Source organism: Anoplopoma fimbria, chromosome 24 (genome assembly GCF_027596085.1).
Source record: "Anoplopoma fimbria isolate UVic2021 breed Golden Eagle Sablefish chromosome 24, Afim_UVic_2022, whole genome shotgun sequence".
NCBI classification, from domain to species: Eukaryota; Metazoa; Chordata; class Actinopteri; order Perciformes; family Anoplopomatidae; genus Anoplopoma; species Anoplopoma fimbria.
Genome location: NC_072472.1, coordinates 25,164,763 through 25,192,589, shown reverse-complemented (window position 1 = coordinate 25,192,589; position 27,827 = coordinate 25,164,763). Strand labels below are relative to the sequence as shown.

The 27,827-nt window shown below is 43.9% G+C and overlaps 1 protein-coding gene across 2 annotated transcripts in view; it reads right to left on the bottom strand.

Annotated features, from left to right (window-relative positions):
* Positions 1 to 27,827, bottom strand: part of ncor1 (nuclear receptor corepressor 1) — a 52,965-nt gene that overhangs the window by 291 nt on the left and 24,847 nt on the right. The window contains exons 16-47 of one of the 2 annotated variants that reach the window (XM_054626475.1): positions 24,904 to 25,034; positions 24,114 to 24,409; positions 21,589 to 21,654; positions 18,784 to 18,920; positions 18,587 to 18,686; positions 16,459 to 16,891; positions 16,226 to 16,349; positions 15,937 to 16,114; positions 15,089 to 15,256; positions 12,787 to 12,953; positions 11,769 to 11,883; positions 11,032 to 11,117; positions 10,752 to 10,920; positions 10,540 to 10,665; positions 10,367 to 10,450; positions 10,016 to 10,266; positions 9,481 to 9,790; positions 8,912 to 9,151; positions 8,501 to 8,698; positions 7,952 to 8,101; positions 7,298 to 7,531; positions 7,015 to 7,150; positions 6,133 to 6,866; positions 5,802 to 5,918; positions 5,256 to 5,425; positions 4,922 to 5,139; positions 4,678 to 4,821; positions 3,815 to 3,960; positions 3,520 to 3,573; positions 3,214 to 3,417; positions 2,939 to 3,115; positions 1 to 2,828 (exon numbers count right to left, since the gene is read on the bottom strand). The exon at positions 1 to 2,828 is cut by the window's left edge and continues 291 nt beyond it. In XM_054626475.1, coding sequence (XP_054482450.1) covers positions 2,584 to 2,828; positions 2,939 to 3,115; positions 3,214 to 3,417; positions 3,520 to 3,573; positions 3,815 to 3,960; positions 4,678 to 4,821; positions 4,922 to 5,139; positions 5,256 to 5,425; positions 5,802 to 5,918; positions 6,133 to 6,866; positions 7,015 to 7,150; positions 7,298 to 7,531; positions 7,952 to 8,101; positions 8,501 to 8,698; positions 8,912 to 9,151; positions 9,481 to 9,790; positions 10,016 to 10,266; positions 10,367 to 10,450; positions 10,540 to 10,665; positions 10,752 to 10,920; positions 11,032 to 11,117; positions 11,769 to 11,883; positions 12,787 to 12,953; positions 15,089 to 15,256; positions 15,937 to 16,114; positions 16,226 to 16,349; positions 16,459 to 16,891; positions 18,587 to 18,686; positions 18,784 to 18,920; positions 21,589 to 21,654; positions 24,114 to 24,409; positions 24,904 to 25,034 — 6,108 coding nt within the window. In that variant the 3' untranslated portion in view covers positions 1 to 2,583. Of the gene's footprint in view, positions 2,829 to 2,938; positions 3,116 to 3,213; positions 3,418 to 3,519; positions 3,574 to 3,814; positions 3,961 to 4,677; positions 4,822 to 4,921; positions 5,140 to 5,255; positions 5,426 to 5,801; positions 5,919 to 6,132; positions 6,867 to 7,014; positions 7,151 to 7,297; positions 7,532 to 7,951; positions 8,102 to 8,500; positions 8,699 to 8,911; positions 9,152 to 9,480; positions 9,791 to 10,015; positions 10,267 to 10,366; positions 10,451 to 10,539; positions 10,666 to 10,751; positions 10,921 to 11,031; positions 11,118 to 11,768; positions 11,884 to 12,786; positions 12,954 to 15,088; positions 15,257 to 15,936; positions 16,350 to 16,458; positions 16,892 to 18,586; positions 18,687 to 18,783; positions 18,921 to 21,588; positions 21,655 to 24,113; positions 24,410 to 24,903; positions 25,035 to 27,827 lie in introns of both variants that reach the window. The other variant, XM_054626476.1, reaches the window with a different exon arrangement.

Below are 27,827 nucleotides of genomic sequence, written 5' to 3'. Positions count from 1 at the left end.
ATGGGAAGCACTTAAACTTCTGCTATGAGCAAGGTATAATGCTGTCCATTATCTTGCACTATGAGTCAGTCTCAGACAAAAAGGCTCCCGACAGGATGATAGTATGAATACACCAATCGACCTCACTGCATTAAGCTTATTTTACCCATTGTGATCAGAATGAGTTTAGAAAATCCTCACTATCATCTTCATTTAGCACATAGAATATGCAGCCATGGACCTCATCAGCTATTTTCTTTCCTTCTCGTGGCTCATGTTTAAATGTGTGACAGCAGTAGAATCAGGGATGCAGCAAAACCTCTAAAGTTGTTTAAGTACACCTCAGTCCGTAACAATTATGACCAGAGCACAATCTACAAGAAGAAAATCATTGTAGTCATTTAAATAGATGGCACACCTATTAAGAACCTCTACACTTTTCAGTGGTGGAGAACTGATCCACTTTATTTGATTGGTCTGAACTCTTGTAATAGCCTACTAAGAGACATTGTGCGATACAAACATTGCATTTCAACATCATAGGATACACGGGTTTTCAAGTCTCAATTTCAAAAGACAAAAAAAAAAAGTCACCACTGTGTGTTTGAGAGAGCTGAAAAGATGCTCCAATTCTTTTTCGGCTTCATGTCGGATTTCTTTAAGATTCAAGTTTGTAAACTTTTTTTGTCATTGCCTTTGTAAACACATAACATCCCGTGTAAACAGGATGAATAACAAAGATGTTGAAAATGACAGAAAATAAAAATCTGAACATGTGCTATGACAATGATTCAAAAATCTAAATGAAAGGAAGAAAGGAAATATCAAGTTTGGAGCAGAATGGGTTTTTTACCTAAGAAGAGTGAAAGCTGAAAGCCAAAGTGTGGTATTTTTTTCCCCACATACTTGCAAAGGAACATTACTGCCATTTATGAAGTTGACCTATAATAGTTCATATTCAAAGCTGTATGCCTTTTGATTGAAAGCAGAGATTAAGTGGTCACAGTTAAGAATCACCATGACAGCAAACTCCTAAACATAAAACGGTACCATACACTTAAAACTGTAACTATGATGAAAGTGTCAACGCTACAAAATAATGTACCAGCAACAAGAAAAGACAGGAAGTCATAACATCCAGATTTCTGTGAGTGGTGGGAAAACGTTAAAGCACATCTTAGTATACTCCTGTGCTGGAGGTTGAATAAGTTACACAGCAGGTAGTATGCTTTTTTTGTCACAAGCTACAAAGCAAAAAAAGTGCAACAATGGTGCAGACCATTCTTTATGTTTGGTTAGTTTTGTCTTTTTTGTGTAATGGAAAGACAATTTACAGAGTTCAGATTTTTGTCAGGACAGTATCAAAAAAAAAGAAGGAAAAAAAAGAGGGACTACAGAAACAAATACAAACATCAAACACCAACGTATATCTCTGAGAAAATTAGTTAAAGCTGCCTTCTTTCTCAAGTCACAAGGCATGGCAAAACCTGACACACTATGTTTTTTTACCATGACAACATTGCAGAGCTGATCATTCTGGATAGGTTGGAAACTGCAGAGAGAGACAGCTACATGTGACACACCATGGTCAGCGCTATTGAAAAAAAAAAAAAAAAAACATTGGCTCACTTTCGTTATTCAGACGGGGTCCAGGAGTAGTCATAAGGATATATTTTTCCGGCAAAATGAAGCTTATATCAGACTTTTCACCTTTCTGCTATGACGCCAGTGTTCTCAACTTGTTTTGAAGACATGTCTCCGTCTAGAGCGGGCTGAGAAGTTACCGCTACCATCTGATAGTTACAATCTACGCATCATCTCCACTGTGTGGGGCAGATGGTCATCAAAAATCATTGCTGTTTGAATTGTTATTCTGTGTTTTGTTTTCATCCACGAATGTCCACGATGTTCAGGCTCTGGTGGTGCTTTGTGGGATGGTGCGCAGAGATGGCACGGTCTCTGTGCTCCACTCATGGTCAAGGACAAGCCAAATGTCCGGCCTCTCTCAGCGTCACTATGGTAAAAATGTGGGTGTCAGGTCACGTGGGGAGGGGGTGGACTGGGAGAGACCAACTGTGATACTAAAGATTACACCCCTACTCTTCCCATTTAAAGTGGATCAATTTAAAAGCGACATTAAAATAAGAAATAATCAAGTTAAGAAAAAACACTGCAAAAGGTTACTCTATTTACATACAATGATTTTCTCAAAGACAAGGTATATCTTTACAGAAATCAAAAGAAAATCAGAAATAGTCTCTTATGTTGTTTCTTTTTACACTTGAAGTTCTTCTTCTTTACTATAGCTCATTTCATCCAGTCTGTCGAGTTTTGTTTATTTCACCGACAGGCTGGGTGAGTGCTTCCAGACCAAAGCCTGTCTTGCTCTGGAGAGCCCTGCCTGTCAGAGGCTGTTGCTTGTACTCTCAGCTAACAGCCAGGGGGCGCCATAGCACCAAAAATAAAAAGGACACCGTCCCATCTACTTGTCACACTCGCCAGTGAGCGAGGATAGTTCTGGGAGAGGTGGCGGGGGGTGGGGGTGAAAAGACGAGCCTTGTTGCAGGCCTCTCTTCTGCTTTTTGGGGCTGTAGTGAGGAGGGCTCAGTCGTCGCTGTCAGACAGGGTCTCATATTGCTCTGACAGCAGAGACTGCCACACACGCTGCTGGGCCACCGGGGCTCCAGCTGGAGGCGGCTGCGGCTGCTGCTGCTGCTGCTGCTGCTGCTGCTGCTGCTGCTGTTGCTGTTGCTGCTGCTGGCTCTGTATGGAGGGGGAAGCTATGGAGGTGGGTGGCGTGCTGCTCAGTATGCGCATGGTCAGCGGGTTGTAAGGGAACTGCATGGATCCTGGGCACAGAAGGAGAACATTTTACAAGAATTAGATAAGCTAGCTCCCAGGTTGATCTTTCCAGGAGACAGTTTTTGTAGGCACTGACAGCAGAGGCAGGACAACTCACCTGTTGACGAAGGTCGGTCGTCCCAGCTCCATTGGGGTTGGGCTTGGGCTTGTCTGTGATAATCTCCCTCTGAGTGGACGGAGGACACAGAAGACGGACGCTCCCCTCCGGCGTAGGCCTGACCAAGGTTAGGGGACTTGGATTTTCGGCTGCTGGCTTTGCCGTGCTTCTGCTTACCTGCAGATTCAAACAGGAAAAATGTGGAAATCAGCTAAATGTTAAACATAAGATCCCTTCTGATCATGTGTCATTTTGACCATGTAAATTTTTCCTACCCATACTGGGTGACGGGTTGGCCTCCTGGCGGGCGTCACTGCCTTGGCCGGATGTGTTGTTCATGGCACACTGAGCCCCTAGTCCTCCCTGGTGATCCTCCTGTCTCTCCTCCAAGTTGCCCATCAAGGCTTTGCGGATGATGTCCTCCAGGCCCAGGTTACTGGCCGGGTCACTAAATGAGTGATTCCTTGGGTTGATGCTGCCTACAAACCACAACACAATAAAAAAAAATATATACAATGAGAAAAGCAAACATCAACTAGAGTGAAGTGTGACGTTTCTGAGGGACTTTAACTGCTACTTACTTGAGCTGGTAACAGCAGGCAAATTGAAAATCTCTGTGCCTGGTTGTGCATTTCCTGCAAGACAATTTTTTTGCTTTGAAAAAAAACTAAATGTCTGACATGAAAGGGGGTGTAACGTGATACAATGAGTCAAGTAGTACCCGTGTTATCGCATGCTTGATGAGCTTGAAAATTTAAAAGGAATCAGTTCATTACACACAGATGTCTTGCATGCACACATATCAATAGAGTTTGTGCCATCATCTGATGCATGCATGTTAGTTTGAAGGAGGAGGATGAGAGAAGACCCACTTACCAACATCAGAATCACCGAGACCAGAGTTGGAGTTCAACTTACGAAAGATCTCCTGCTTCTTTGATTTCACCATTGGTGAGGTGTTCTCCAGTTTGGTGAAGAAGGAAGGCAGATAGCTGACATTCCCTGGGGACCGTGAGTCATTCCTTTAACCAGACAACGGGTAAAAAGTCAGATAGCAGAGGGGTAACAGGGCACAAGAGCCTCTCAACCCCACTGGGATGTCAACAGACTGCTGCCGGTGGGTGGGTGGGGGGGCCTGCGTTCTGCCTGCTGGCATCCTAACTAGAAATTGATTTACAGTCTCATATATCAAATGTCAGGGCGCTAACAGCAAGCTAACTTTAGCATTGTGTAGATCAAGTTTAGAAGTTATTATAAGTTATTTAATATTCACAACATTATTACAGCTGACATGACATTCATATTTCAATTCATACAAGTTGCACACTCGTCTGCATTTATTGTTATGAACTACTTTTCGTAATTAACCTTTAAATTGGGTCAGTTACTATATTCCTACAATGTTAATATCACTATCAAAACTCATTCTGAATCAAATAAGCTATAGTGTTAAGAGATGTACTGGCTTGTTAGGCAGACAGCTTCAAACATCAACTATCAATATAAATACTCTATATATATATTTTAAAGAATCAAAGTAAAGTTAATTCAAACTAGATTTATTTTTAGTTTAGGAGGTATGATTTAATTTTTCCATAAAAGAAAACAATAACTAAACAGGTGAAAATGAAACACTATTATGGATATTTCTTTTTAACTACCATGTCATTTGCAAGTGCCTTCATCATTTCAAGTGTTAATTGTATAAAGAAAAGTATCTTATCTCTTAAACCCTGTACCTGATCTCAGAGTTGTCAGCCTCTCGTCTCTGGGGCGGAGGCCCGATCGCCTCCTGTTTGTCCATGCCTTGGTAGCTCTGTGGTGGAGAGATGGGTTCATAGTTCTCCATCTGCCTGCCGCCTCGCTCTGGAGATTTACCCGGCCTAGACAAGGAGCAGAGAGAGACAAATTGTTGACAGATGATGAGTAATAAATTAGATTTGCTCTCTGATTATTTCAGGGTCAACTGGATGGTCTATGTACCTGGCTCTAGGCTTGTCAGGGGCATTCTCTGGGGAAACTCTGCTGGAGGGTCTTTGGTGGTGGGATAGCTGGACCTGATTCTCAGGACTGTAGCGGCTGGGCATCTTGGCTCGCCCTGAAGAGGAAACATGTGGCACCGCGCTCTGGAATGTGGCTGAAGATGAGGAGGAGACAGGAGGAGGGTCCTGATTCCGGGCGAAGTCCTGGGTTATAATATGCTGCATGACAGGGAGGGACCATAAAAACAGGTTTGTTATGTATGATGGGTTGATGTTCATGGTAAATCTAGTATGTGCCGCATAACTTTGTATTTTGATTTCCCAGCATTTCTTACCGAAATGTGGTCTGCCAAGGTCATGACCCGGTGAGTCTTGGGGACCTGGGAGTAGCTCTCAACCTGGGAGGAAGGGGGCTGCTGGGAACTGGGCTGTGGTGGCTCCCCTGATGGCCGGTAACGACTCATGTCATAAGCCCGCATGCCAGCTGGTGAAGGTTGACAAGGCACTGAGGGTAGTTGTTTTGGAGACAGAGTCAGGGTGAGGTGTAGAGAGACAGGGAGGAGCTAATACCGTGTATGCCAACAACAAATGCTCCACATTCGTTTTCAGGAGACTGCAAAGTCTCGTGACGAGACTGGTGCAGAGGAATGTTGACTGAAAGTCTCACATGACAAGGTCAGTGGGGTAAGTCATTTCAGTTACAGTTATTTATTCCATTTGCCAATTGCCAAGCTGCTAAATTTAGCCTTCACGGCCAAATCTGTTATATGTCCTCTCTGACCTGAAGCACAAAATCTTTGATACAATCTTTGAATTAACTTATTCAGTTTAATACTTTCTCATAAATATCATATGCTCAAACGGAGTTGGTGGGTTCATACCTGCTGCCTGTTGTTGCCCTTCCTCTGGTTTGTCCTGTTGGGGTTGGATTGGGGAACTAGCAGGGCTTATCACCTCAATGGCTCCTCCACCCGTGTTGTCATATCGACTGGATGACACTGCAGGACAAGTACGGACTAAGAGTTACTATTAATGCTCAGCAAAGGACACAGTATTAAGCTTTGGTCATGTTTTTCTATAACAGTAAGATTAGATTTAAGGTTTAACTCATATGTGTGCTTGTCCACTCAGCTTTGCTGCAGGGACGTACGAGCTGTTTGAATTTATCAGCTATTTATTACTACATATTCAACATGCATCCGACACACTCACAGCTGCTAGAGGAGTCGGAACTCTGAGAACCTCGCTCTCGTGAATCTTTGTCTGAGGCTATCTGCCGTGTGATGATGACATCGATGAAGTTGGCGGCTGTGATAGTCGTCTTTCCACGAGTCCGAAGCTCCTCTTCGATGCGGGACTTTGAGGTTTGAGGGCCCTTGTCCTTAACACCAACTCCGGGGCCCTCAGAGTAAGCTGGATGGGGCTTACCCCCTGGCAGAGACATAGCGCCATATGGTGACTGCATAGACCGCCTCTCTGCCTCCTGCTGCTGCTGCTGCTGCTGCTGTTGTTGCTGTTGTTGCTGCTGCTGTTGCTGCTGCTGTTGTTGCTGCTGCTGTTGTTGTTGTTGTTGTTGTTGTTGTTGTTGTTGCTGCTGCTGCTGCTGCTGCTGTTGTTGCTGCAGCTGCTGCTGTTGCTGATGCTGCTGCTGCAGATGCTGCTGTTGCTGATGCTGTTGCTGATGCTGTTGCTGATGCTGTTGCTGATGCTGCTGCTGCAGCTGCTGTTGCAGCTGCTGCTGCTGTTCGGAGATGCTGGCCGCTCGCCGGGCTGCAGCCGACGAAGACATTTCGTCATCCCGTTCATGTTTGCTCTCCTTCACCTTGGCCACATCCATCTGCGGGGCAGAGGCAGCAGCGTCCACCAGAGCAGCCAGAGCATCAGTTGCAGTACTGTAGCGAGAGCTACTCTGTGCTGCTGCCGCCGCCGCTGCTGCTGAATGGGGCCTGAAGAGGAAATAAAGAGATGAAGTACAATATTTCCATAAACATGCAAAGAACTTGAGCACAAACCCTAAATCATGCATTAGCAGACATATAGAAAGAGTACAAATTAGCTCTTCTAAATGTAGTGTGCAAATAGGTTGAGACTTACATTAGAGCAGTGATGACACTCTTGCCCTGGAAGATGCTAGGCCGCTGCTGAACCACTACATCCTGCGTCCTGAGCGAGGGAGAAGGGGAGTGCAGATAACCTCGACTTCCTGGCCGTCCTGGCTGTTCTTGTCCACCTGATACACACACACAAAATCATGAAACATTTGAACTGTGTTTTTTCCATAATAAAGTCCCCAAGAGCAGTTACTGTTAAACAATCATGACGGTTAAGTTGTGAACAGAGATTTCCACAACTTTTAAACATCAACAGAACAACTCACCTCCGCGGATGTATTCATTGGCTCTCTCCCGCTCTCGTTCTCGCATCTCCCGCTCCCGTTCTCGTTCCCTCTCCCGGTGCTCTCTTTCCCTTTCCTTTTCTCTCTCTTTCTCCTGCTGCTCACGGTCACGATGCTCGCGGTCTCGATGCTCACGGTCTCGATGCTCCCGGTCTCGATGCTCCCGTTCTCTCTCTGCACTGGCAGCAGCGGCAGCAGCAAGGTGGGCTTGGTGGCCTGGGGACAGCAATGACATAATACACACACAGATTTAAACATATATTAACTCAAAGGGACTCTGCAGCATGGATCAGGCTTCTTTTAGAAATCTGAACCAAAAGCCCTTGCGAACAAGTTCTGAATCTATCATTTCACAATCATGGCAATTTCTTGTGTTCCTGAAATGATCTATTGAGGAGCAAAAAATGTTTCGTAAAAAAACAAAATCACTTGATTGCTGTGCAGTTTTGTGAGAAATGCCTCCCAGTTAGATTGCATGAAGACTCGACCTGATCCGTCACTGGACAAGCAGATCTGACCTTTGACACCTCAGGCCAGTGCAGGGCTGCATTCATGCAGAGGTGTGAGGGAACACGGAGATCATGGCAGGGTAGATAAGGGAACACATGTGGGGATGGGAAAGGGAGGGGTCCTCACCTGGCGATATGGAGTTCGGGTTGAAAGCCCTAGGAGGGAAAGGGTTCTGAGCTCCAGGGAGGTAGGCCATGCGTTCCAAAGTGGGAGTACCTGTTCCCCCAGGGTGAGGCAACAGGATAGTTGGAGGCATCTGGGCTAGATCAATAATCCCTTTTACAGACAGAAGCAAAGGGCCAACGGTGAACAACAAGAACCGATCCATCAATTACTGAATGTATGAACACCGTATACATTTAGCTGTAACCCATCACCTCCTTCTGATCAGTAAGCAACAGGGCTGCAATGGGAGTGGAATAGTGGTCAACTTGGAAGAGGCAACCAATCAGCAAATGGAGATTTGGATGACCGTACCCAATTGATAAATTAAGTATTGCAGCCCCAATACTAAGAGCAAATCAGCTAAATTTGACCAGGTCATTTGCTTCTGGGCGTCTGAAAAAGGTAGCCACTACTTCACGAGCACGCAGCATCCTAAAGCTCCTCCCCCCCACGGCCCCTCCCCTGCCTGTTGTGGCAGGTGAGAGAGGGTCAGCTGGTGCAGGTCCGTACCTCGCGCTCCGGCTGGGTAAGGGATAGTGACAGGCTGTTCCCGTGGTGACAACCCTCGGGCCATGTCAGGTCGGATGACTTGCATCTGCTGGGAGGTGATATAATCGTTGAGGATCGTCTGCCGCGTGTTCTCCATGGTATACAGCTGGTAGGTGTTGTGGTAGCCTGTTGGAGACGGCTGCCTGGGGAACATGAACGCTGTAGCAGACGGCAGGAGAAAAAAAAAAACAACAAAACATATGAGCAGAAGGCTCACAGATAGTGATCACCACTGCTGACGTCAATAGCTGAAAAGGATCCTGGCCATGTAGTGCCTATGAATTAGAGTGTCTGAGCTGCCTTCCTCAGTTTACCCAGAAGTCTGTTATTGCTCTGTTTGAAGTTATGGTAGAGAAGATGTAAACACTGTACCAGGATCCAGCCCTCTGTGGAGAGTCATGGCCATGGCGGGGTCAAGGTGTGGAGGCAGGTGGGGTCTGTACACTTCCCCAGGACCGACGGGCCGGTGGTGGGGGTCGAAAGGGCTGTGAGAGGCCACAGGGTGAGGGTCACCGCCCGACACCGGGGACTTGGCTGGGACATTGTCCCTCTGAGTCGGGGTCATGGCACTCTTTCTTTCATGTGCAGCAGATTTCCCAGAGCTCATAACACCTTTGAAGGAGAGAGGAACAGACAAGGCTCATCAAATAATTTAAGGCTTGGTTAAACAACACCTTTATATCATCTCATGACAGTATATCTGTCATAGAAAACAAAATCAGTAATAAATGTTCGCCCACTGCCCTCAGCACTGGGTGCACCTTACACATTTTTCTGAAAATGCTTATTCTATCAAGTAAGATGACCTGGTTTAGCAAGATAAATGTCTCAATACCTTTTGTCTAGCTCTATAATTGTTGCTTTTAGAGCCCTGGACAAGTAATGAATGGCTGGGAACCTGAAGTTCCATAGTGTGTAAATAAAATGGTTACTTAATATACCCTCTGGTCCACGTCCCAACATGGGTGATCCTCTGGACACGGGATTGGTGCTGTAGTTGACAGGGGTCCTGCGAGCGTTGGGGTCCTCATACATGCTTGGGCTAAGTTGGGATTTGCCAGCCTCTTGGTGTGTGGAGCGCAGGACGGAGGTGGTGGAGTTGACGACGGAAGTGTGGCGTACCGCCTTGCTCTCCTCGTATTTGGCTCGTTCCATGGCCTCGAGCTGGGGCATGCTGTGGGGAAGCTTAGAGGGACTGGTGATTAGGGACTTGACGTTGTGCTTGATAGTAGACTGGTTGAGAGGGTGAATCTGGTGAATGAAAGAAACAACAGGTCGGTCATCAATTCATCACCAATATCATAGGTTACATCCGACTTTTATATTTATTGATTTAGAATATTCATACATCAAAAGGTTTCTGGCAAAATAAAGCCCCAATATCAGAGCCATTCATTTGGTTATTTGTTCACGGAGCAGATTTAAACATTGGCAGTAGTAAATGCTGGTCTGCCGTTCAAAAGTCAATTGTCTTACCTGAGACATGGAGCCCTCCATAACCCTCCTGTCTGACAGGTCAGGGGTCTTGCAGATCTCCTGGCCAGACTGATCTTGTCTGGGGATTTCGTGAATGGAGCGCCCCATCTCTTTGATAGTATTGACTCCCTCATAGGGCTTGCCCTTGCCAATGCCCCCTTCGAAGGAGCGGATCGGTGGGCTCTCTCGCTTTATCTGTTTTCCATATTTCATGGCATCTTCATAAGTCTCTGCGGCGGTTCTAGGTGTTCCTGGAAAGATTTGAAAAAGCATTACAGCCTTTTATCATAATTTAATGTAATTGTAACAGTGAGTGATTTATGGACTGTGGCTAGCTTTACAATGAGCTACCTTGCATGATAGATCCTGTGATCAATGGTCTTTCCTTAGGATCTCCATGTGGACCTTCTCTGGGCAAGGCCCTGCTGATCAACCCTGAGGAACAAACAAGCACAATCACTCTCCTGATACAGAACAAACCTACCAGGACACATTGTGTCTACTCATTCACACACGAGCAGTACCCTCAAATGGAGCTCCCTCCCTGCCAGGGTGACCCCTGCCCATTGGACCCTCCATCATGTCGTAAGTGCGCTTCAGCTCATGGCCTGTTCTGGGGCTGCGGGTGTTTTCCCTGGGGTTCTTGATAGCTTTTGGACACAAAAATACATGTTTTTTTGCATGATAAATCATACCAGCTATAATAATTTGCTGTATCAATAATCAAGGCACTTACCATCATACGATAGTATGTGACCACTCTTGCCTTCATAGATGACATGACCTTTAGACATCTGTTCTCCCCTTGCCTTGTCTGAGCTGCTCAGGTCCTCTGTGGCCAACTTTGTGATCGTGCCCTTCAAGAGGTCAGCAGCAATGCTGGACTGGGGCAGGGCCGGTGTGCCCTATTTTGTAGAGAAGAGCAAAGATATAATGCCACATAAAAAGCAGAATTACATACCCTTTAATATTGTACCACTGAAAACTGTCACTTATGTCCTTCATCTATTTATTACCTGAGTGATTGAACCTCTCATTGTCAGACCCTCACCCATCTTTGCTGGGTTGCCTCTGCCATCTTGTATGGATGGAACTACACCTCCTGGAGAGTTAACAGAGGGAAAAGGAGAGTTTAAGTCATAATCTCACAGATTTTTCATCTGTCGCAGAATGAGGTAATACAGAAGTGAGAGAGCATATGGCCCACTTTAGAAAGCTGTTGCGTTTTGCAGTATTACAAACTGGGAGTCTCTGGTGACATCCATGGGAAAGTGACGCACTTCTCTACACACTGTAGAGAACACAACAGACTGTTGCGACTGAGCGGTGTACAGTTTTTTACAGTCTCTTCTAGCGTTATAAGTAATTGTTTACTATTGCTGCACAAACAACAAAAAGAGCGATGACGAAAGGCGATGAAACTTCAAAAATATCTATTCAAATTCAAAATGAATCAATGAATTTTCTTAACTTTACTTTGTAGTCATCACAGCAACTGCCAAACAGCATGCAAGATATTTTAAGTGAGCCATTAGTGATCCATCTATTTTTATTAATATGTTTAAGCTTGAAAAAAGCCATTATACAATAAAAGCTTGCTTTATCAAAATGTTATGATGCAGAGAGATAAAAACCTTACAGCCTTCAAAATAAAGTAATCCCATAGAGGTGTCATTAAACTAGGCCGGTTTGGAACTTAATATCTAAAGCTACTGCAGGTCTACTCTTAGTAATGTGAAAGTGTGTCTCCTACCAGGCTTGTTAGGATCCTGCTGCCGAGGCAGACCCAGAGAGATGGAGCCCACTGTGCTCTTAGCCCCCTCTGGCCCATAGACAGCGTGGGACGGCAGGTATGTGCCAGGAGTTCCCTGGAAAAGCAGGAACAAAGATCACATTTCAAGGTCAGGTCTATGTGTTCATGAAAACAAAAGGAGTGTCAGGTGAAGTTGATATTCTTTCATATGTTACAGTTAGTCATTTACAAACTGAGGTAAATTATATGATAACGGCTAATAAACAAAGAGTCTTAATTTCCTACATTTTACTATGGCCTAGTAACTTGGGATACATCTGTGCTGACTGTTACCTAGAGGTCAACCAGTAAGCACTATGTTGCACAAGACACGGGAAGCCATTCCATTTCTGTAGAGCTGAGGTACCAAAAAACTTATGCAACAATGATCACCATGTTGTACACTGAAATATACAGGACAGAGCATACATTTTCCCTGTACCTTGACTTCAAACAAATGTAATTTTGTTTCATAAAGAATGATTATTCTTCCTGGCAAGTTCAAAATGAATGAGAAATGTATTACTTCTAATTTTACTTTTTAAAGTTTATATTCCCATTTTCTTTGAAAGACTTGCATATGTATAGTATTGTTTATATTCATTGTAACATGCTAGCAGTCTTCGTCTTCCCTGTTGTATATCTTTTATATCAGTGCAATATTATGAAACCATTTGAAGGAACGTGTATTGCATCCCTTTTGTGTGTGTGTGTGTGTGTGTGTGTGTGTGTGTGTGTGTGTGTGTGTGTGTGTGTGTGTGTGTGTGTGTGTGTGTGTGTGTGTGTGTGTGTGAGGAAAAACAAAATGGGCACCCACTCATAACAACAAAAACAGCTCCATAGCGCTACTAGAGGTAGAATCAACTCCACAATGAACCTTAATGTTTTGTCCTCGCTATGGTGCGACTGTCAGTGGTGTGGGAAACTAAGAGCTGGTTTGCTGGGTCCAACAGTACACCACATCCCCTTGGTGTCTTACCTGGGAGATGGAGCCTCCATGGATGAAGGAGGGCTTGTCTGTGGGCTTGGTTGTTGGAATGAGTGGAGGAGGAGAGGGAATGTTGGGAGGTCGACTGGGTCTGCTGAACGTCACGCGGACTCCATCTTGCATAGTCTGGACCAGCTGGTTGGCAGCAGGGTGGAGGACTGTTGGGAATATGAAAAAATAATCTGAGATGAGATTAGATACCTACCTAAACAGCAAAGTATTAACAACTTTTTGCATACAAAAACAACTAATATCAGCTCACACAGTGACGGACTGCCAGACACCACAACTTAAACTAACCCAACACGAAGCTCAATTTCACATCAAAGACTCCATGATAAAATATTCAGCTTAATTCTGAGCGACTCCAGTGAGTGACAAAGTTAGCCCTGAGGACTGTCTGTCCTAACCTTGGCCCATGCCTGCTGTCTGTTTACTGTCTCCTGTGAAAGCTGAGTAGACAAAATGGATCATAGCACACAAACACAAGACCAAGAGTAACCTCCATGCAGGGAGTCTGCCTCATGCTGTGCACACTACAAAATCAAAAATGCAAATGGCTGTGTGAGAGTTCCTCCAGCGGGAATGGACGTCATCATCCTGCCGGCTCATATGGGGACAGACAAGAAAACAAGCAGCTCTATGACGAATTTATAAATCCTTGTTGAAGGGAGACTGTGTGTCAAACATTAACATTCATGCTCCAGTTCACCATCAGGGACAACATACTTTGTCAGGGCATGGGAAATATGTTTGCCCCAATTGGCAAAAACAAGAAAACAAGAAAAGCTATTGCATTCAAACTTTAGTAAAAGTCCAAATATCATTTCAACATCATCAACAGCTGAGGAACTTTCCTATTAAGTAAAAGGGTTAGGAAAATCTCAGTTTAACTATAAATTTTCATCATATTCACTACAAATTGGGCTCATGACATACTACATGATAAAGGGAAAGTGAGGAGATCAGGATTTATGGGGAATAAATGACTGTAGGTGATTGTCTGAGTCGACACAGACAAAAATGGTACTTTCTGCTATACTGGGTTTGAAAAGTGCATTTATTTTATGGTAAATGCTAAGTTATTCTCTGCATCAACAACAAAAAAAGAAACTGGTCATGATGGCAACTAATGCCAAGCAGTGATTCACACACCACCTCAGCCTCTTTTTGAGTCAGAATGTTGGATAAAAGCCAACATTGGGAGTGAAAGAAGTGTGCTAATGTTTTCTCTGTGCACTAGTGAACAGACCAGAGATATCTGACTCATGCATTGACGTAATCGCTGCTGTTATAAAATCACCAACCTCATCTCTAGTATGTGATTATACCCGAAAGAGCTGGCTCATGCTTGTTTGACTGCTACTGTACTGTACACGTGTACAAGTGCACAGTGCATTGCCTGGCACTGGGAGACATGCTCTGCGTGTCCTCAAATATATATACATATATTTTTTAAATGCTGTTAATCAACAAACAAAGAGGGATTAGTCAGAAAATTGCACACAGTCATACTAAAATGACTCGAATAGCATTTATTATTCCTTGACAGAACTGTGGCACAGGTTTCAAAATGTATTTCTCATCCCAGCTTAACAATGTCTTAAAACATTCAGTACATGACTGCAATGTGGGTACATATACCTTTGGAAAAGAGGAAACTTCTCTTATGCACAAGTGCTTTAAAACACAGCCAAACCCCAATTTATGACAGGATTAAAAGCTCCACAACACTCATCCTCTGCTACAACTTTAAAGTATAATATATGGAATTTTCTAAAAAAACAAAATAAAGACTGCCAAAAGTTATTTTGCGGTGTTCCGGACATTTCTGGGCAGGGTGTGCAGCCCGCTCAGTATCACTGATACTAAGCTGCCGTGAAACAATCAGAAAATAACATTTTATTCCTCTGATTCACTGCTTTGTTCTCACCAACGCCTCTTCCTCATCTCATTCTCTCTATAGCTTTCTAAACCATTGCTGCTCTCTCGCCCTCCATCCCTCACTCGCTCGCCGGTTGAGCCAAGGTACCTCTGTATATACATATAAAAACAGGCTGTGCTGTAAAATATAGATATCAATACATGTCAAACTGATATATAAGAGGGATTCAAACATAAAGTATACTGCAACCCAAACTACAGAACATCCTATTACCGAAAAAGTCTAAAAATTGCCTCCATTGTCAAACACAATAGACTCAATGGAAGTGGGAAAGCCTAGTTTGTATCAGCAAGGGAAGTGAGGAGGAAAAGAGGGAGGGAAGGAGGAGGTGAACTTGTGTGCTTTTACCTGGTGGCACACTGTAGCGGGAGGCATTGGGGGCGTTGGGGTCAAGCTGGGGTGAGGCCCTGCTCAGCTCCCTGGGGGAGAGTCTGTAGGGAGAGCCTGGCCGACCAGAGTGGACCTCCTGGTCCAGAGCCAGCTTCATGTCATAAGGCATGTAGGGTAAGGGCTTACCTGCAGTACACAGGCATAAGGACAAAGGGAAGACAACCACTATTAAAACAGGAACTCAATGCAGGTGAGCATTGAGCTGACCTAGGATGGACGGCCCTAATATACACCGGCAACACCCGCTGAAACCTTTGTAATAAATAGCTTTGTGTTAAAGCTCAGCAGTTTACTGACAGCTGCTCTTCTCTTCACAGCACTCTGACTACAAGGTGCTAAAAGCTTTGCAAAAATCATGCCATAATTTAGTCTGCCAAGTGACTTTACCACTCTCCCTTCTGAAGCTAAGTGGCTGAACTATGCCTGACTGCCCAGAGGCAGCAAGTGTCTTATTCTAACACGCTCAAAACATTCAACTTCTAAAAAGCACCAACGTCCCTCTTTTCATCCAAAGGCATTTTGAGAGGGGCATCAGCGTGGATTTCACCACTCTGAGTTTGCATCAAATGTAAAACAGGGTCACCTAACGTTTTTGTCTTGGCTCCAGCTGAACCACATTCAACAGTCCAGATCACCCTTAAACTTCTGCTTTCTTCTGTGAAACTGAACAAAAATGAATGGGGCCTATGAAATGCATTAGCTAAAAATAGACCACTGCTAGCAGCATCTGGGGACAAGGCTGACGGAGCGATGAACAGGAAGAGGGAGCGACGAGGACAGAATGAGGATAGTTTTTGTTCTCTTACCATCTCTGTCTATTACGGTGGGGCTGCGGGTGCTGAAGGGCGGCCTGCGTTCCAGGTCTCCCTGATCCTGCCTCTGCTTCTCCTCTTGGTGCGCTGACTCGTGCACTGCTTTGATCTGGTGCTGCAGCATGGCAAAGCCACTGATGGGCACACCGCCTGGGCCAAAAGGACCGGGCACCTGGGTAAATGAAGAAGGGAAAAGGTGTTGTTGTTCCATTGTACAAAGAGCACTAATGCATGGCCTGCCTTTGTGCCGGTCTACATGGATGAACCTGAAGCTGTGACTAACCATAGGTGGGATGTTAGCAGCACGCTGCTGCATCTGCTGGATGTTGAGTTGGGTTTGCTTGGGGGAGGACACCAGCACAGAGCCTGGAGGGTTGAGCAATGTAGGCTTGTCCATGGAGAATATTCTGCAGAGGCACAAAGCATAATATATATGTCACACTCAAATCCATAAGAGTGTCCTGTTCTTGTCACCCGCAATTTTGTACGCTGAACATAAATTACATGAAAACCCACCTCTGCCTTTCAGGCTCTGCTTCGACATCCTCGTCAGCACTGCAGGTGGCGCTGGAGTCATTATCTGAGTGGAGTTCCCTGTGCCTCTCGCTGTGATCTCCCTTTTCTCCTCTCTCCCTGATGTCAGGCTCCATTTTGACCTGAACCTCCCCGGTATTCATGTCCATGTCCTGAGGTTCAGTTTTGGGATGCACCGAGCCTGCATAGGAAGCCATCCTGGCTTTTTCCTCCTGAGATCCATTCTCACTCTCCGGGCTTTTCTCTTCCTTGACACAGAGTCCTCCGTATAAGGGCTCCAGGGCCTTTCCATTACTGGCCTGACCTTTGTCCTGATCAGAGCAATGAGCATCTACGGCAGCACTGTCTGCCCTCTTGGAGTCGCCAGACTGAGAGGGGGAGGGAGCACTCTCTGTATCAGAGCTGTTGTCACCACCTGAGGATGCATGAGACGATGAATTAGTACACGTCAAACAATGCATGAAACTTAAGACTTTGAAGCCAATTTGAATGTACTTTCTTTCTTTATTTTTTTAAAAGGATAACCTAAATACATTCATTATGAAAAATGAAAAAAAATTGTAGGTAGGTAAAGACCCAAATCTACCGACTGGGATGATTTATCACGTAGAAAAAGCCTTACTTAGAAGACCATTTGTATCAGGATTGTAAAACAAATGACCAAGAGACCACAAAAAACTACAAAAGTAGCCCACATCATACAGGCTCCATGTATAAATCCAAAAAAGTATCACTTCATACATTTCTTTCTTACAATCTAGAAGGTATCCATGGTCACGTTTTGCTTTGGCACACATGTAATTGCCAGTTCGTGTTGTATCTTTTTTATTTTTTGTTTATTTAATGATCTTGCTTCACACCATTTAAGATTGCCTATGCTTAAACCAAGGCCTTCAAGATACGACAAAATAGACTTTCAAAATACACCTAATAATCTAATGATAACAAATCTAATAATCAGAAAATTTTAAATTCGAGTTAAAGTATCTTAAATGCCAACTGCGTAGGCATAAGACAGAAGCAAGACCGTGAACAAACTGCAATTTTTAAGAGATGAAAACAAGAATTCATATCTGAAAATCATACATCCTTAAGATAGAAACTGTGTATTTTTAAAAAATCTGCCTGCCTCTGTTGGTTTGCATATTGTCTACTGCTGCAGTTGTTACCATGGTGATGGCAGTCCAGATGGTATGTCTATCCGAAAACAATTTGCAGATTCATTTTATGTATTAAACCAAAATCTGAGAAAAGGACATACATAACAATGTTGGTAAGAACACTTTAACAGAGCTATACGAATGCCTCCCTGTATATAATGTGAGACCAACAGGCTGCTGATCACTGAGACCGCTAGAGCGCAGTTTGGGTTTCCATGGAACAAAGACAAAGTCAAATAAACATGACAGAAAACCTTGTGACCTCCCGCTGTCGCCACTGCTATCATGTGAACTGGAGGCTGTTTAAATTACATATAAGTCAGCTGAGCCTTAAAACAAAAAGGACTGTATTACTTTGCTGACATTTTTTGTTTTAGTTAAACAGCACTATTAGTAGTTGCACGCTATCTTTTTTATAGAGGGCTGCCTTAATCAAGTAATGCCAGCAAATATAAAGACCTCTGGAGAGCAAGGAGGCGGGTAGACAGGCAGGCTTGTTCGATCAAACAAGTGAACCGGTACTTTGTGTTCAAAGAGGAGCCTTTGTTGAGTCTTCAAAGCCAAGAATTGTTATGCAACAGGCGCCCATGTACTCAGAATTGGTTCATATCTTTTATCTCCACTTCTCCCCCTCTTGCCTCTCTTCATTTGATCCTTTTTTTCTCCCTCTCTCATTAAAACTACAGTCAGTAGAGAGCAAGCCCAGTGCCATCGACTCAAATGGAATCCTTACATGACAATTCGCAGGGCATTTTGGATCAGGCTTCCCGGCTTTGCTCTGTACTTATTGCTACGCTCTCTCTCCACACCACCTTTACTTTACTCTTTATCCTTCACCCAGGTTGCCCTAAGACAAATGGCAAGAAAAGTCCAAAACAAATGTGTTTGGGCATGTGTGTGTCGGCGTGTTTAATGATGAACACGTGCTTCCTATCAACTATCTCCCTGACCTTCACTGTCATCTGCGTTGTCATCATCGTCGTCATCATCAGGTGACGCCGTGGCTAGACCGTCACCTTGAGACCTATCAGCACGAGCCCGCCGTGTGTCCTGGGAAACAGAGAGAGTAGCATTTTTGCATTCATGAGTTACTGTTACAACAGTTCAATGACCAACCATAACAGGAAGTGGACATCAAATAGCTTACCTGCTTATGCTGCTGGAGCAGGTTGTCCAGGTTGTGACGTCTCTTGTAATTGAAATAGAAATTCTTGCACTGTGCCTCGCTTTTGGTGCCCACCATTTTGGCAATGGCTGTCCAGTTTCGCCCGTGCTCAACTAGCCCTGGTGCAAGACAAAGACAGAAAATTCAGCATGAAAGATTTGCAGCCTTTAGAAGCTTGAAATAATAGAAATGAACGAGAAGAGATCCCTTGTCGTGTGTCATAAGATAATGTTCCATTAGACTAATTACAGTAATTGTATGCACTGTGTTTAAATTGGATTGAACTGAAATGATCTAAAGGAACAGCATAGTGGAGAAGCCAAGCCATCAAAGCCTGATTTGACATAGACATACATTTCCAATTAAAATAGAGCATAGTATTTGTGCGATTACTATGATTCAAGAAGATGATCTCAATGTAAGAGTCAACAGTCAAAGTCTGAACAGTCTCTCTTTAGAGTTGAAAGTTGCTGCAGTTGCTATATTGAGAGCAAACCTTTGGTATTTCTGCAAAATGACCCTCTACTCTGTTGCTATGGTTTGCTGTTGGTCTTGCCCATCCAGATTAACACGGAGTTTCGCACACAATCAGCTCTGACTGTCTTAACTTTGAAATGACTCTGCCAAGCTCCAGTGAACTGGAAGACTGCCATTTACCTTTAACATAAGGGCTTCTCATCACTAAATCCTTTGACCCCTGTGACCTCCCCTCCCTCCCGGCCCTACTGAGACGAGTGATACTGGCAGCTTGACAAATCACCACAGAGCTAAAACACAAATCCCCATTACTGCTCCAGTTAAATGAGGGAATGGGGGCATTGGGACTTTCAGAGTGACTCATCTTCTTCAGAGTTACTTGCATACAAAGGTGTTGTGTGCTTTGTGAGATACAGGCAACCACTATACAGCACATACTAAAGCGTCCTAGCATAATGATGTCCATGTAGCCTCCTTTGTTTTGACCACTACTGCAACTTCATCTAGCAGCCGTAAAAATATGCATGAAACGCTCTTGCACATAACGATCACTACCAGCAGAATCCTCAAAAGAATCTCCACTGTTAAAAAGTGCATCTAAATGTTTCATAGCATAGCTGAGCACTGCAACCAACACATTCAACAATACAAATGCCTCACAAGTTGTTCCACCCTTCATTTAAATTCCTTAAGATAAATTTAGACTTGGTTGTTCAAGCATCTTAACAATTACATTTATACGTTTTTTCATTCCTGGATCAGCATAAAACTTACCATAAATAAATAAAATATATTTCCATAGCAACAATCTACCCGTTAATGTTGCGTCCTTGACAAAAAGTCCCTGAGAGAGCTAAAAAAAAAAATGTATCTTAATATTTAATTTTTGGTTTAATAGATACTTGGCGTGACAAATATAATCCATCCAAATCTATTAAAGAGTTACTTCCAAGGCCGACTTGTGAAGCTCATAACATTCATTTCCAGTTGTTAGAGAGGAGTTACATCATTTCTTAAATGTAACTGTTGTAATATATGTGTTCTATTTTGTCCAAATAATGTGCTTGCAGCAAGCACCTACGTCTGAAGCCCTAATATCTCCAACTTCACAGAATACCAGTATTTGACCATAAAATCGGAACTCAATATGACAAGACCATCTTTGATCACACAAGGAAAGGGAAGATAGTCGTTTATCTATTAGATTAGTGACTAGCTTGAAGTAAATTTGTTAATGGTGTAGCAAGGCTGGCAAAGTCAATGAAAAACTGTAGTTAGCTAACAGTTCAATTGGATTGCAGGTGAGAAATTACACTCAATAAAACAAAACAAAAATTCTTCTATATCTTGATAGAGCAGAGTTTCTCTTCCCTCCATGAAAACGTCTGGTTTGAGTGCTAGGCCCGAGATGTGTGAGCCTGGTATTAACACTGAGGCTTATGCAGATCAACAGGTTAGAAAGTCTTAGAGGGGAACTGTGTGCAATGTGCTTGCACGACCAGCCATTTGTGGCGGCAAGGGATAAAAGTGATTTCTAGGCGTGCTTTGTCATCTGACCAGAGGAGATTGTGCAGGTCTCTTTAAGGTACACTAATCCACAGACATATCTAGCATAAAGTTCTGAATGCCTGCAGAGATCACAGCAGCAATGATTTTTTGTTAAGAGGGAAGCAAATCTCCAATCCCTTTATTTACTCCCCCAGTCTATGGGTCTTGGCACTCAGGGAACCCTACCTAAGAGCATATGCCAACAAAGCCAAGCAAAAAGGGGGAGAGGGGGCATACTTGAATGGCATATAACCTGACTAATGACTGCAGCGGTGCAGTCTGAGACCAGGCACGGTGTGCAACAAACATTTTGAAGAATTTATAATGACCAAAGTAACTTTTAGGATTTGACAAAGTTTTAAAATGTAAATAATTGATAGTGATCTTTGCAGGAAGCCGCAACTGTCACGCTCTATTGCTTGCTGGATAACCTTAATAGATCACTTCTGAGAAGCCAGCGTAAAAGTACAGTGAAAAGAAGAAAAAAAAAAATCCCCAAAGCCCTTCACGGGTCTTTGACAGCTTCCAGTAAAGCACCAGCACGAATTTCTATTTGTTCATTCCTGTGTGCATGTAAGAAACAGGCAGGGCGAGGCAACATCAGATAATCAGAGAAGGAAAAGAGAAAGACAGGAGAGGGGGTGGGGGTGGGGGTGGGTGGGGGCAAAGGAAAGATCATAAAAGCCTGAGGAGCCATAGCAACGCAGAGAAAGAGAGGAAGGACAGAGAGATAAAGCGAAAAAAGACTCATTGAAACACTACCTTTCTTGGCCACCTCCATCTCCTCCTCGGTCCAGCGAGAAGTTTCTCCGGTTTCACCAGCACCAGCTAAATCACAAAGAAAAAAGACACAGCCCCATCAGCACTCACAGAAAGAAAGAGAGAGAGACACGGACAGAGAGAGAGTGACAGTCCTCCGTTTCGGCCGTCTCCTTCTCATGGCCACTAATCTAATAATCTGTTTACATTCAGGGGCTGCAGAGATCTGCTCCCTCTCTTGCACTCACGCTCTAGCTCGCTCTCCCACTCTCATTCTTCCCTCCTTAATTCTCTCTCTCCCCTTCCCCACAGCCCAGAGCAAGCCCTCCTCCTCTCTAATCTACAAGGGGGAGGGCCTTGGTCAGCTGATGTAGCACCAGACATTGAAGGAGTTGAGAACCCTGCCTCCCTCTCTGTGAAATGGCCTTGGATGGAGACAAATAGACAGACAGAACAGTCAGCACAAAACCCTCCCACCACTTCTACTATGACACTGCGCATTGCACACACGCACACATGCACACAGTTCAACACCCCCCCAAACCCCCGGCACAAAATTCACAGAAGTGCACTGTTGGTGCGGAGGGGGCCGAGTGAACTCTAGCCTACTCTGCTCCATAGCACCCACTGATACTGTGTAAACATTTGGACTAATATAGCAGCAGATGTACCCTTGACATCAACAGGACCCTCCCCCCCAACCTTAAAGATGAGGAGATCAATTCTCACTGTTCAGACGGCTCCCACCAAAGGTCCCCCCGGCCACACAGTCTGTTACACTTAGTTAAACAAATGTCTGCTGCACTTCCTTTTCCCGTGGCAAAAAGTCACATGTTCTTCCCGTGACAGTTTAGGCCCCTCGAGGGTGGTCATTAATCTCGGAGCTATGAAAACAGACAGTGTAGCATCTTGCGCACGCACACTTTAGTAAGATCAAACCCCCACTGAACCAGCAGCTTCCTGAACTTGCCTGGCATCATTTCAACTGGGATAGACTGACAGATAGCTACCCTTTAGCACCTAGCCCGCTTACTTCCAAGAAACACCATAGCTGCCGGGGGTTACGACAGAGCAAGCAAACAGGCACACAAAATCCACAATGTAGTCACCAAACGAGATTGCGTTTGACCCAGTCCTATGTAAACCACGATACGCCCAGAACAGGGCCAGAAAAGGTCAGCGGGTTAAGAGCATGGAAGGGCACGCTGCAGACGATTAGTTAATCACATTATAAGGACAGACCTTGCATAACTCAGACTGTTGGGAGAGGTAGAGCTCAACAGGCAGCAGAGGGAGCAGGTGGCAGAGAATCAAAGCACACTTACAAAACAGTGAATTAATGGTACAGATTAACGCCACAACAATCTTAACACAAAGGGACTTAGACACCTGAAAACCTGAGCTCGCATTGTCTCTGTGACAGACTTCAGAAGGGTGAAAGAGTACAAGTGCGTGCCTGAGTACCATGACAACAGCTCAACCAGAGCAGCACATTGCCATGGTGATAGACAGATGATGTACTGCTTCCTGAGTGGAGTGCAGTTCAAGACAGAATCTGTCTGACACTTGGCGATGAGTGCCTGAAACCAACTGTCCACTTTTAGGCTATAAAAGGCTTATGAATCCACACATTTTAAGAGAAAGAAAAGTCAGCAGACCAACACTTTGAAATGTCTCTAAACCTTCTTTGGCTTGTTACTATTCAATTCTCCTAACTCTAAAAATTAAAAAGGAAACAGTATGACCGCTGTCCCTTACACCAGGTGAGCCAGTGAAAGCTCCTGATTATTCACGAGAGAAAAACAAAAGTATTTATTAGCCTGCTTTGACATTTAAGAAATATGAGATGCCAGAGAAAGGACACTGTGTCTACTTAAAACTAATTGTTAATGTTGATTACATGAATTGCTGCATGCGTTTTTTTTTACTGGATAATGGCCCATGTTAAAACTCCACCAAGTCCTTCAATTCTAATTAAAATACAACACTGAATGTTTAAATATTATGTGTATAGAATTATTTGTTTAGGCATTGCGCTTATAATACAACAGCGCAAACATGTAAATATATAAATCTTTGCAGCGGAGGGCAATGTGGCTTTTTTGCGTCTTATTGCAAATCTGAATGTGGCAAAGTATATATGTTGCCTTTCCGCCAAGATCCCAGTAAGAAGAAAAGCAGAGAGAGAGAGGAACAGGAAAATGATTTTCAGCTACAGGCCCTAACCGACGTGGGGCAGAGGCATTCCTCAAAACTACATCAGTCAAGGAATTTAAACCATATTTGGGACTATGTGAGGCTATTAGCGCTGAACTTGAATGTGACTGATTTTGCAATGAGGCTCATTTGCAAAGAAATGTGTAATGTTCAGTGCCTAGCCAAAAAATATAAGGCAAGCATTATTTTTATATTCATATAGTTATTTTCCCTGAACTCCCTTTCCCTCGATTCTATGTCAGTAAGCGTGATGCTGTGTTGATTGCAAACATTTTCAACAACCTCCAGAGAGCATCCCCAAGAGGATTTACCTTTATTAGCATCCATGGAAGCCACTGGAGTCTGGGGTTTTGTAGGCTCCTTCATGGACTTTTGCATTTGATCAGTCTTAGGGAGCTGCGGAGGATCTGGCAAGGCAGACTCAGCGGCAGTGGGAGGAGCCTCCTCGGCCTGCACAGATGCAGCCTCATTGGCCATGGAGCGTGTGGTGATCCTTCCCTTACGGCGGCCCTGGCTGTTGGCAGTCTTCCTGCCACGCGGCGTGTTTTGCTCCTTTCCGTCCTCGTCCTCCCCACCGTCACACTTGTCTTTGTCCTTGCCAATGTCCCTGTGGTTTTGGACGGGGAAAAAAAACACAGCTTTAGAGACTGTTGGTACAGCAAATATCTATTCCCCTTTTGACTCAGCAATAACAGGCCTTTTGGTAATCTGTTCTTTACCTTCATGACCGAATACACAAGAAAGGCATATTAGAATTTGTCCATACACAAGCCAGACAGACTTATAAACAAGTTAGAAAGTTGTCTTGTCTGTTGGCCACGAGCCAAAACAGACACTGCTGTCCCATTCCAAGTCATAAACATGCATCTTCACTCCACCAAGGGCCTGGGGATGTCAAGTCTTACCATCACGTCCAATTCATTTTTCTCAGTTTACCACAGTTATAATTGGAAACTCAGTGACTCCTATTGAATGGTATGATATGATAAAAGTTGCCTCTGGCTCCATGACCCAAGAGGGGAACCACGTGGAGGGGAGCTTTAGCTGCAGGGCCTCATATACTATAGTGACGGCAGGACAAACACCTATCCAGCTACTCACCTAGAGTCCTCCTTATCATCTTTCTCTTCCTCGTCCTTCTTTTCCTCGTCCTCTCTTTTCTCAGATTTCTCAGTTTTGTCCTCTTCGGTTTTGTCGTCTACCTTTTCTTCTTGTGAGGGACGTGATATTTGCTGGAGACAAAACACAGTGAAAATATTTAGCAGTTCCTCCTTGAAAAAAAAGAAAAATGTCAATGTGAAAATGACTAAAAGTGATTAAGGTTGCCATTAAAAAAGAACACAAAGCAGAGAATACTTTTCAGTCCCCTAAAATCCTTGCCTGTTATACATTTAAATGGTCATCAAACAACTACAAGCATTCACTTTTCTCTAAAAAGGACCATATCCGTTGTATGCATATGCCACCAGTCGGAAACTGACGTTTTTACACACTTCCTGGTCCAGTTTTCCTGAATGCTATCAAGCAGTAGCAACTTGAAAGTATACATCATTGCCTGCATTGGCCCTGTGAGCCCAGAGGACCATATACATCTCTACAAAAGAAAATGGCCAGGAATAGCGTGCTTAAATATTCAGTTGGATAAGCAGACATACCAAGTCAGGTAAATGGATGAAATGCATGCCGCCATATGGTTATAGACTATTTCCTCTCAACTAATATAATATTACTAATGATAAAGATGAAAAGCCTAGTCATATATTCTGTGCAGACGGGTTTAAGGCTATTCCATATATTGGTGTGCTTCACATTGTCCAGCATCTGCAGAAACATATATGACACACTATTGTAAACAATTGCAGATAATGTGAACTGATTGGTCTGCTTTACTTTCAAAATGTAAGTGGCAATAGACCAGTATTTTAATTTGACTTAATATTATGAGGTAAATGTTGATTGCACAACGTATGGCTATAGAAGAATGACACGTCAGCTTTTATATCGGTTCCCTAAAAGCCTATACCTTGCATGGCAGCTGGATTCTCGAGATTGTGTGAGAATCGCCACATATCACATGAAAATCCATCTTGTCAGACTTCATGTAATGCCTTTGTGTCTGGTAAGCAAGTGTCTGGACCAATCAGCCTCCTGTGAGGAACTACTGGCAGCGACAGTCGTGGCTTCTGTGTGCCCTGGATGACACGGCAAGGCAACCGTTTGTTCGCGATATCAATGGCGGCTCCTAAGAGGTTAGCGTAGATGCTGCAATAGCATGAATTATATCAGTATATATTTCTACTTTAACAGAAACGCAGAGAACAGCATTGAGGGCTTTTCTCTATGCATAATATGGTTTTGCTCTTCTCCTGACCCCTTCTCTAAGAGTTTGATTGACAGATGGTTCATCAAATCACCGGCCAAGTATTATTTGAAGAAGCCTGCCCTTTTCCAAACAGTTTCAAATGACAGCTTCTCAGATGGTTCTGCGTAACAAACCATCTGGCTGGTCAGGTTATATAAGCCTCCCTATATTTCACCATGCTATTCTGTCTGCCACGCGGTACAACCTCCTGGGAAAATAAAGGCTCGATATACGGCACAAAGGAAGTGCTTCAACTATTGCACACATTATCATTGCTCAACCAAAACAGGAACAGGATACTGCTATTTCTTTCCCCGGTAGCTATTGTTAGCTATCGCCAGTTCCCAAAAAGTATCAATGTAATTTCTTGGCAGTTACTGTTACTATCAATGTAAATGCTGGACGGTGGACACAACTTAAGTAACTGTTGTAAACAAAATGCAGTAGGTCCTCTTTTCCAATGACAGTAGCTGGCACAAGCTCCAAAAGCTGCAATAAGTAACGGCATAAACTAATTTGCACATTGGTGACGCCATCGCACATTCATTTGCAGAAGTGGTAGAGGCGCAACGTCCAGTCGGCTACACAAGCTGTGGATCACCTGAGGAGCCTAACTAACACACAGGCAGTAAAACTGTTCAGTAGGCGGTCCAATGTGAACCAGGAAACGCTCGAGTAAACACTGCTAAAAGAATGTGGACCATTTCTAAATGTAATTAAATCTCAATGTGTCCTTACGGTGTCTTGGGTGCACTCTAACCCGTCTACTTGTGATCCGATCACCCAAGGTCTGAACAGGGCCAAAGTCTCGGTAAATCCCTCAAAGAGAGAAAAGAACTTGTCGATGACAGTCATTATGAATGTCAAACCACACTGCTACAGATAAAAATGATGTCTCATGTAGAAAAGACAATCATCCTAGTATTCCAAATTAAAACGGCTAAAGAGTTGAGTTCAGATAAGTACTGCAAGAGTTGAGTGAAAACATCATTCAAAAGTGAATCTAAAAACAGATTGAGGACAGAGCAACATTCTTTATCATCAATGCTGGCGCGGTAGCCACAGAATGCTTCCTCCTGCCTGTTCCATGAAAGCGCTGCGCTGGAACAAGTCTGGCTATGCCAAGCCAAACATCCCATGCTGGTACCAGATGGGGCCAAGGAATGTGCTCCACTCAATGGCAAAGGCAAAAAGATATGGACTGACGCAAAGAGAGGGAAGACAGGGGTCCAACTGAAAAAAAACAACAGGGTTATGGCCGCCTGTCTGTTTTACAACAACGTGCTTCTGCACACGTGGAGTCTGCCTGCCATGTCATACTGTAAAGGATGATAAAGGAGTGCTTGACATCTCCACGAAAACAGGCACAGCAGTTTGAATCAGTGCTATTTTATGATTAGGAGTGACCCTTAAATACTTAGAATGATTTAACTACAGAGGTCAAATTTCAAATACGTGTGTGATAATTGAAATAAAGTTTTTCTTTTTTTTTGTAGCCGTTTAAGCTAGCTCTAACCAAAGACTGCCACTAATCACATTTTTTTTGTTTTGCCTGCTGGAGTGGATCTACATGACTAGCAAAATCAAATGTACAGTAAAGGAAAGAAAACTATATGTCATGCTCTTATAGGTTTACCCTACATATACGGTTCAGTTCACAGCC